This window comes from Rhincodon typus, chromosome 28 (assembly GCF_021869965.1).
Source record: "Rhincodon typus isolate 14 chromosome 28, sRhiTyp1.1, whole genome shotgun sequence".
Taxonomy (NCBI): Eukaryota; Metazoa; Chordata; class Chondrichthyes; order Orectolobiformes; family Rhincodontidae; genus Rhincodon; species Rhincodon typus.
Window position 1 is genome coordinate 40,660,742 of NC_063359.1, and position 10,586 is coordinate 40,671,327.

Sequence of the window (10,586 nt, forward strand, 5' to 3'; positions counted from 1 at the left end):
GGTGTATAGCATTGTTTGGAGGTTCTATGCAGCAAAGAAGTCTTGCTCGAACTTGTGCAAGAAAATGTTGGCATATTGGGGTGCAAATTTGCTCCCCATGGCTGTTTGTGTCTGGATAAAGAACTCATTGTTGAAGGTGAAGACGTTGTGGTCAACAATGAAGCAGAAGAGTTGTAGGATGGAGTCTGGAAATTGGCAGTTGGTGGTATTGAGTACTGGGGTTTTTGCAGCGATGTTGTCATGGAGGATGCTGGTGTAGAGTTTCGAAATGTCTGTTGCAATGAGGAATGTTCCTGATTCGACTGGTCTGTGGGTGCTGAGTTTTTGTAAGAAATCTATTGTGTCATGACAGAAGCTGGGAGTTCCTTGTACAAATGGGTTTCAAGATGCCCTCGACATAGCCAGAGAGGTTCTTACATGGGGTCCCATTGCTTGAAACGATGGGACGTCCAACTGCGTTGGCTTTGTGTATCTTTGGAAAGTAGTCCTCCACCTTTTTGTCTACACCTGAGTCATCCATTTCCATTGTGAAGACCAATGCAAAATATTCATTGAGGATTGTGCCTCAAGTCTTCCAGATCTCTCTCTCCCCCAACTCCCCAACGCATAGGCACAGGTGCACGCACATAAACACATTATTTCTGTGGTTCTTCTCCATGCACTTTTTGGGGAGAGAACTGTATAACACTGGTGTTACTGGGGTGGGAATGGGTCTGTCTCTCGTGAGATCAGTACAAAGGGGCTGAGAGAGACTGGACAGTGTACTGGTCCCAAAGCTGTTGCAGTAGTTGAGCTGTACTTTGTTTGCTCTTTCACTGCTTTCATTCAGTTTTATATATTTGCAGTTTCTGCGGATGACCAAGCATTATCTGCCTCACCTTGCTCGCCTGTGTCTAATAAGCACCTTTCTGGAGGATGGGATACGCATGTGGTTTCAGTGGAATGAGCAGCGGGACTATATCGAGGCCACCTGGAATTGTGGCTATTTCCTGGCTATCTGCTTTGTACTGATCAATCTCTTTGGACAGTTAGGTAAGAGGCAGTCAATAGTTCTTTTCACTGTCACCCTGTTTTATGCTGCGTCTTGGTCTGTTGACTTGTCTTCTACTCCGCAGGTGGATGTATCCTGATATTAAGTCGAAATTTTGTACAATATGCCTGCTTTGGACTGTTTGGAATTATAGGATTGCAGGTAATAAGGAAGATCTCTTTCACTACTTTTAATAATTTGTAATTTGAGTTTGAGTCTGAGACCTGTAGCTGGAGTCTGGTCTCTCTGAAACCATTATCATTTTGTACAAAAAAGTTTAAACTGCACTTAACAACTAATACACCCTCCCTCAAAAAAACTATCAAATTTATGATGGTGCAGAGATGAAGTGAGGAGTGAAATGGCATCTGTCTGTCATTAGCTCAGAGACAGAGGTCAGCCTCTACTCGTGGGAATATCAGCCCAGAATCCCACTCTTTATCATATTTCTGGTGTTTCTGCTGAGTTATACAGATTTGACTCCCTTCTAATGCAACCATAATTGAATACTACATCTAACATGGGACTTTTATTTAAAATTTCTCATCTGGGTGCCATTATCCATACCGTTTATTGCTGTTATTTAAACAGGAGCATGGCGCACTTTTTTTTTATCTCCATGTGTCCACTCACCTTTTGTGGTCTTTTACTATGCAGGCTGTCTGCCCTGTCTCCTCTCCTATGCTGCACAGCTTCACAGTTTGAGTCAGTGTTAAGGCATTGAAGCCTCCACTGTCACATGAATTAGTTTATGACTATATTTCTTACAACTCCATTTACCTGCTCTGGCTCCAGGTCCCAACCCCATTTAATAATTAAATCTTGAAGCACCTTCTTATTGGCTTAGGAGCATTCCTTCAGAATATTTGCTGCCCCTCTGACTGACTGACATCATGCTCTGCTTGCTTGCACTCTGAGTGCAGATGACACAAAAATAGGTGGAGAGACAGGTAGTGTTGAGGAAGCAGGGAGCTGCAGAAGGACTTAAACAGGTTAGTAGAGTGGACAAAGAACTGGCAGATGGAATACAGTGTGGGAAACTGAGTTATGCACTTTTGGTAGGAAGAATAAGGCATAGAGTATTTTCTAAAAGGGGGAAAGGCTTCAGAATCTGAAGCACAAAGGGATTTAGGCATCCTGGTTCATGGTTCTCAAGGTTAACGTGCAGTTGTAGTTAGCACATGCAATGTTAGCATTCATTTCAAGGGTGCTAGAATGCAGGATCAAAGATGTACTACTGAGGCTATATAAGGCTCTCGTCAGACCACATTTCAAATATTGTGAGCAGTTTTGGGCCCTGTATCTAAGGAAGGATGTGCTGGTGTTGGAGGGGTTCCGGAGGAGGTTTACAATGATCCTGGGGATGAAGGGCTTGTCATATGAGGAGTGGTTGAGGACTCTGGGTCTGTAGTCAGTGAAGTTCAGAAGGAAGAGGGGGTTTTCATTGAATGTTACAAAATACTGATGGGTTTGGATAGACGTGGAGAAGATGTTTCCACTAGGACGAGAGTGTAGGATCTGGGGGACACGGCTTCAGAGTGAAGGGACGACCCTTTATAACTGAAGTGAGGAATTTCTTCAGCCGGAGGGTGGTAAATCTGTGGAACTCATTACCACAGAAGGTAGTGGAGGCCAAGTCATTGCGTGTAGTTAAGACAAAGATAGGTTCCTGATTAGTAAAAGGAATCAAGGGTTATGGGGAGAAGGCAGAATGGGGTTGAGAAACATCAGCCATGATTGAATAGCAGAGCGGACTCGATGGGCTGAATAGCATAATTCGTCCCTTATATCTTGTGGTCTTACAGTCTCTCTCCCCTACTCTCTTGCACTCACTCATTCACCCTCTCTCTTGTGCGTGCCTTTTGCCAAGTTAGGGAAAGCTCCTTTTAGGGTGGATTGTACACTGTCCCTCTGTACTCTGCAATGAGGCTGGGGTGTGCACTAACTGCTCTGTTTCTTTGATTTCAGACTGTTGCCTACAGTATCTTATGGGACCTGAAGTTCCTGATGAGGTGCGTATTCCACTCCGGCCCCATCCCGCCCAACCTGTCTGCCACCTCCCCTTTTTCTCCCAGCAGTGTTGCTCTGCTGCGCACTCCAGCATCTCCCTTGCAAGCAAGGAAACTTTGAGGGGAACAGGGTAGTGAATCTGCAAGAACTAGTGGAGGGGTCGGAGACTACCATTAAACTACCTAACATGTTTCATAACACTTAAGTATGAAACACATTGCAAGGAAGGTAAGACTTGTCAGCAGGAGCATCAGACAGGCTCGGATAGGATGGTTACGGGTTTGGATGTGGGGAGAGGGTAGAGTAGTATTGCGGTGGGGTGCTGGGGAGAACTCCAGGGATAGTTGGTGACCTGAGAGGATCTGGACCTGCTGTTTTTACCCAGTCTGGGCTTGCATGTGACTGTACACAGCAACGTGACTTATAACTGCCCTCTGAAATTGTCTGAAACCTGCTAGCCAGGGATTTATGAAAACAGCTTACCACTGTCGTCTTGGGGCAGTTAGGGGATGGTCAAACATGTCAGTATCAGCAATGACGCCTACATCCCAAGAATGAATAACTTCTACGAGTGGTGGCTGCATGTGCATGCAGACGGTGGTGTTGAGGGGAGGGGTGTCCGTGCCTTCTAGGTGTGAAACAAACAGGTAAAGCTAAAACTGCTGTCACTGTTTATATTTTATAACATGCTGGAACGTGGGTTTTGATGTCCTGGGTTAATACTCTGTCCCTCTCTTTGCTCTGGTTAGAAACCTGGCTCTAGGGGGTGGCTTGCTGCTGTTGCTGGCTGAGTCCCGGTCAGAAGGTAAAAGCATGTTTGCTGGCGTTCCAACAATCGGCGAAAGCTCCCCGAAACAATACATGCAGCTGGGGGGCCGTGTGCTGCTCATCCTGATGTTCATGACCTTGTTGCATTTTAACGCCAGCTTCTTCTCGGTGAGTTGGGAGTTGGCATGTTGGGATGGGTTGTCAGAATGTGATGGGTATGTTTATTAATAACATGCTTAAAAATTACACATGGCAGTCGCAACAGGAACGTACTAACTTAGTTGAAAAGCACAATCCTTGTGCCAAAACAGTCCAGTAACTTGAAAAATTGAGTATGTATAGCCCCAGTCATGCCGGATGGAATAAATTCCTCCTCTCCTCCACTTTTGGTACTTCTGATACTATTTCAGTTTTGATTCTGCTCTTCCACTTACACCACCTCTGGCACAACTTTTGAGTTATTATTTTTACTCTGTTTTGCCTTGGAACATCATTGCTTCTGTCCTTTAATCTCGCCTGCATTCTGGGCTATCTCATATCTTTGTTATTCTTTGTACCCTCCCTCTGTACTTGCTTACTGTATCTTGGCCTGTCCTTGAATGTTGCCAAAAATAGGTTCCAACCTTTGTTGTCTGCTACTCCCAGTTTTGAGAATAATGTCTACTTTGGATCTTGAGATCCTACTGTGACTGAACAAGCTGGTTTTTGACCTGGAGATCTGCGGGCGCATGGGGTGGGGCAGGACATCCCATGAGGTAGTGGAACCTGGAGTACAGGATTTGCTTCCTTTTCTGCTGCCACTCTGCCTCAGCGTTAAAACACTTTGATTCAAAGTGTGATGTAGATTGATGGGCAGGTTGCCATTTACAACAGCTCCCCCTAGTCATAAATTGCAGTGCTGCTGAGCTTCAGAGTGCCTTGGTGCTATTCTCATTGTTTTTCCCCAGAACACTGGCCATTTGAGAGTTGAAATTTGTCCTATTGGAGAAGATGCTTTCCAGTATCCACACAAAGTGCTAAAGTTGTAATGTTATAAGCCTTCATTTATACAATTGGGGAATTCTGAAAATGCATCCAAGATCCTATACAGGATGGGTAAATGAATTCCGTGGATCTAAGCATTGCTGCCAGTGCTGCCTTTCCAGTAGAAAGTGTATCCTCTACTTGTTCCTTCAGCTCCCCTCTCCAGGAAAATGGGGCTTAATGGAGACAGATGTCAGTTTGGAGTCTAGATAGTTCACGTATGCATTTGCAGCTCTTCTTCCCAGACAGTTGCCCTCAAGGTTAACCATGAATGTTTTAACATTCTAAGTTGCAAAAGCTGAGTGTTCTTTCATTGACCACTAAGATAGTGTTCCCCAGGTGAAAGTGCAGCAACCTCCTTTTAGGACACCTTTTCTAACTCCTTCTCCATATGTGGTGAGTAGGGAGTATTCTGAAAGGGAGTACCATCGCATGCTGCTGCCAAAAGACATCTCAGACCCAGCACTCGTGGCCTGCATGCATCTGTCACCTGTGTGCAAATGCTTGACTAGGGATTCCTAGGTTCGTAGCTCTGTTTCCATCACCACAGGACTTGGCAAGTGAACCCTGTGACATTGAAGTGGAGACCATGGGGAATTGTCATTAAACGGTCAGACTCCAATGATGTGTCAAGCTGTGATGATTGAAGTCACCTTGCTGCTGCACTTGTTGTCTGTCCTTACAGCTGGTGTGACATGCACTCTTCTGTCACTTGAAGACCCATGGTAGATGCTTTCAGCCCTGACCAAATGTAATCTTCAAACTGGGGTACAGTTGAGGTAGCAATAAAAACCCATTACATCTTTTCCCCCAGTTTGAATGAAGGTCACAGACCTGAATAGTTAATAGTTTCTCTCCCCCACAGACTCTGGCTGACCTGCTAATAGTTTCCACTGTTTTCTGATTTTATTTCAGATTCCCAGCTTCTGCAGTATTCTGCTTCAGTAATTCTGTGTGTTGTGTGGTGCTTCATGTGGCTGAGTAGTTAGTTGTACCTGGGTAAATGGTTTCTGAACCTGAAATCCCAGCAAGAGTCAGCACTGCGGTGGAGAAGGGTGTAATAACGTGGTCAGGATTAGGGTTATGTTCCCATTGAATCTAGAATGTGTATATTGTTTTTCTCTTTGTAGATTATCCAGAACATGGTGGGAACGGGTTTGATCGTCCTGGTGGCAATCGGCTTCAAAACGAAGCTGGCTGCTCTGACTTTGGTCATCTGGCTCTTTAGTCTTAACCTCTACTTCAATGCCTTCTGGACAATCCCTGCCTACAAGCCCATGCACGACTTCCTGAAATATGACTTCTTCCAGAGCATGTCTGTGATTGGGGGGCTCCTGCTTGTGGTTGCGCTGGGCCCTGGTGGTGTGTCGATGGATGAGAAGAAAAAAGAGTGGTGATTGATGTAACATCTGCAAAACTGCTGCCACCCTTCACCTGCCTTTATCCTCATACCCTGTCCCCACCCCACCACCTTTCATCCCTCCCCTCTTCCTTTATCAACCATCCTTCTCCACTGTTTTGTACAGTTTACAATTTCAATGCATTCTCATTCAGGGCATATATTGCTCCACCTGCTCATTGGTAACTTTACAAAACACAGCCTTATTTTGGCTTTCAGAGATAAAAGACAATGTCAAATTTACAATGTCCAAAAAGAGAAGTATTTCAGGTTCATACTTTTGACATTGGCTGTGTATTAAAGAATTAACTCCCTCTCTTTTTTTAGGGGTTGAGAAAAGGTTAAAATTAAATCCTGGTTCTGTTTCCTGCTACTGTGCAGAGTTAGTTCTCTTTGCGTTTTCTTATTCCAGGAGGAAGGGAATTGGAATGTTTCCCCAGCCCCTCTGAATCAATTTGTAGCCATCCACAACTCCTTATTTAATTACATTTCACTAAAAATGGCTATGTTCTCTGATAGGATCAGAACAATAATCCTTTATATAAAAGAACACTAAATTGTGCCAAAATGAGGTACCCCTATTATTTAAAAGCTATCCCTGGTTCTGCCTGTCCCAATTTCAAGCACATGCCATGTTGCTCATTCCTTCTCAGAATGCAGTTTCTGTAATCTTTATTGACCAAAGCTTTTCTAAGTAGAAGCAGAGATCATGGAAGGCTGTTACCAAGCCCTAGGCCCTCTTGCTAAAGGTTTAAAAGTGGGCAATGCAAGCTGCCTGTGTAGTTGATGTACAGGTCAGGCGATTCTGAAAGGGCACGGGTTTGATTTCCCTGCTGTGTATTTGGAGATAAGTGATTGGACTCAATTGCTTGGATAATCACTGAGGGTTAAGAAGGGGGAAATTAACCCGGATTCTTGGTCCTCATCCAATTGTGCAAGCAAGTAAAGGCATGCTGAGATGTATTTAAAGGAAACTGGGTTTGGCTTAATTCCCTTCCACCATATTTCAATACCTATCCATCAATCTCCAGGCTCCTACATAGTGTCCCTGTTGGTTAAGATATCTGTGGAAACTGTGCTACACACAGACAGCCCCTTCAATCGAGGGACAATGCTGAATATTTCTGCCACTACCACAAGAAAGTGAAGAGTTTACCTTGGGAGTGAATGATATGCTACATTAAGTTTTTGAGAAGATTTGTAGCTCGGGTTGTGCATGCGCTTGCCGAGCCGGTGTGTTTGGTTGCAGATGTTCTGTCACCCTGCTAGGTAACATCGTCAGTGCGCCTCTGGTGAAGCGTTGGTGTTCTGTCCCACTTATCATTTATATGCCTCAGTTTGCTGGGGTGGTTGATATTCCTTCTGGTTCTGTTTCTCAGCGGTTTGTACACAGGGTCTAATTCAATGTGTTTGTTTGCAACATTGTGACGAAACATTTGCAACTGACCCCACCGGCTCGGCAAGCATGTCTACAACCTGATCTGCTACATTTCCAAGTGAATTTTGCAGTGGAATGCTGATCATGTTAATGATGGATTTGGTCTTAATGAATACTACCACTGAATATTCTTGTTTTAAAATTACTCTTGCTGTCACTGCATACATTGTAATTTCCAAAAATGTGTTCTCAACTTGTCTGGTTCCTATTTTTTTTTAAAACAGTGGTTGCATCTTGGTATTCTACTAGTGTTTAGTCAACCCTGCACAGTGGCAGAATAGGGTGACACTTCATGGCTGACCCCTGTACAAATTGTTTCTGTTTTAATTAAATACTTTCAAAATGTCCAGGTACCCCAGGATTCACCCCCTGCTCCTCACGTAAGTGACTCTTGCATGGAATTGTGTGGAACACAAGGGTCAAACTTTACTGTGATGCCCTCTGCAATTCAAAAGCTGAAACAGACAGCCAGCACCCAATGAACTGGAAATTCCTGACAAAATGTTGACTTCAGGAGAGGAGGGATAGAAAATAATTTATATATATATATATTATACACACAGCAATAAAGATGGACTCTTATTCTGAAGAAGCTCAGTGCAATAACTGTCAGTATTAGTGGATGTGCCTGATTGGGGTGGGGGCAAGGGGTGGTACAGGGGGCACCTGTATTCTGCCAGGAACATGTTTACACAGCTTTTTTAAAAAAAAAAATTGATGTGGAATTCAAGGTCACTGGATTGGAATCAAGTTCTTGTTGCTGTGTCCACAGCAGCTCCAAACCAGTGGGTAATGGTTACTGTAAGCTCCTAGGAACCTTTATTCTCTACTGAAAATTGTGCTATTGAGTTTGTTGTTAAAATAAAAGCTGTGAATTTCCCTGCAACCCCTCTGCATTGTAGCATTCATCCCACTTGTTATTCAACTGAAAGAATAGGATTTGTTCTTAGTTCTGAATTAGCAACTGCAAGACAATAACTCCCAAGCTCACCAGCCTAGCAACAAGTGCACAGAGTACTTCCGTATATTAGCCTCTTCACCTAGATATAGGTATCATTGCTGCATCAAATCCTAGTTGTAAGCTCCACTAGGAAGAGGTAATGAAGATCAGCTTTTCCTATATTCAGGAACGAAAGTAAAACCATGATTCAATCATCATGGAATTTTCTAGCACTTAAATGTTGTTATTTCAGCTTCAGCCAGGTACTGCAGGGGTAGAACATGAACTGCAGTACTTGTTCCTAGTCACTGCTGTGAGGTACAAGTTGAAACCCCTCACTCAGTCATCGCATGTCCATCCAGTAGTGCCCACATCGCAACATCACCCAGCAGCCCTATCTCACTAACCAACACTAAAGCATCGCTTCATTTGGAGCCAGTTTTGAAATTCACCGTTCAATTCCAGCCCTGCAATCCTCATCTGCGTTATTTCAACCTTGGCCTTGAACATCCCCAATTTCGATCATTCTGTCATTGGCAGCTAAGCCTTCAGCTGCTTGGACCCACTTCCCTAATGCTCCTTACAAGTTCTCTTTTTGACCAAGTCTTTTGGTCACCTGTCCAGTATCTCCTCATGACAGCATCAAATTTTGTTTGATTATCCTCCTTTGAAGCAGATGCAGCTACGATGCTGTGTTATAGAAATAATTTTGTAGACTATCCTTTTGAGCCAACATCATTAACAGGAGAGGGAAGGACTCTGTTACAGTTGAACAAAAAAGTACAAACATGCTCACAGCTTCACTGTTTCATGTATGCTTTACTTCCTACACAAATACAAATTGAAACTGTACAGTTAATACTCAGCACATTGCACCAGACCACTGAAGGGGATGGCTGAGCTGTTCCCAGGGTTAGTTCTGACTTCCAGCTTTCAATTTTGTTTTAGACTTGCTGTGACTGCTGGGTCTTTGAGAGGCTCCTTTCTTCAATTTCTTCATGTTTGGTTGTGGTTGTGGCTGTGGATGGGGAGAAACATATACTGGATATTAGATGAAGAGCAATTTCATTTCCCAACTTTACATTCATGAGAGAAGAAAAACGCTAGATGCCACTGAAGCCTTTTCCATGGCGCCGTTGGACACAGGCTGATACGTGCCATTACAATATTGTCTCTTGCTGCAAACTTTGCTCCATTTTCCTCCATACTCTCTCCAACAAAATTCTGTTCATCTCAGTCTTAACCTCCATCCTATTTGCAGTGACTGCATTTTGGCTGGGAAAGACAAATTATGACAGGTGGGCAGTGTACATTTGCTAGAATAATCCTCGGGTTAAAATTTGAGGAAAGGTTGCGCATACAAAGCTTGTCAGCTTTCTAATCAGCCTGGCCAAGGTCTTTTTTCACAGAATAGGGGAATCCAAAACTAGAGGGCATAGGTTTAATGAGAGAGGGGAAAGATTTAAAAAGGGACCTAAGGGACAACTTTTTCCACACAGAGGGTCGTGCATATATGGAACAAGTTGCCAGAGGAATTGGTAGAGGCAGGTATAATTACAATATTTAAAAGACAAAGACATTTGGACAGCTACATGAATAGGAACGGTTTAACAGGGACGTAAGCCAAATGCAGGCAAATGGGACTAATTCAGTTCAGGAAAACTGGTCAGCATGGACAAGTTGGGCTGAAGGATCTCTTTCTGTGCTGTATAACTCTATGCAGGGATGTTATTGAACCTGGGCCTCTTGGCTCGCAGGCAGACAGATTACCACTGCACCACAAGAGCCCAAGTATCACCTTGCTCAGAACACGACATGTCTGGCCCAGGTGGGATTTGAACCCCAAAGCCTTCTGGAACACAGGTAGAGACACTATGACTGTGTCACAACAGTCTTCAGACTAAACGTGTACTCACGAGTACAGAACATTGAAAGAATAAAAACAACTGCTGGAGATCAGTGGGTCAGACAGCAAGCT

The 10,586-nt window shown here is 43.9% G+C and overlaps 1 protein-coding gene across 1 annotated transcript; it reads left to right on the forward strand.

The window, feature by feature from the left end:
• Positions 1–845: 845 nt before the first annotated feature.
• Positions 846–8,554, forward strand: LOC109912105 (surfeit locus protein 4). Its single transcript, XM_048613623.1, has 5 exons — positions 846–1,032; positions 1,116–1,192; positions 2,999–3,042; positions 3,790–3,976; positions 5,962–8,554. Exons 1-5 carry the CDS (start codon positions 855–857, stop codon positions 6,226–6,228), a joined length of 753 nt encoding a protein of 250 aa, XP_048469580.1. The 5' UTR covers positions 846–854; the 3' UTR covers positions 6,229–8,554.
• Positions 8,555–10,586: the final 2,032 nt, after the last annotated feature.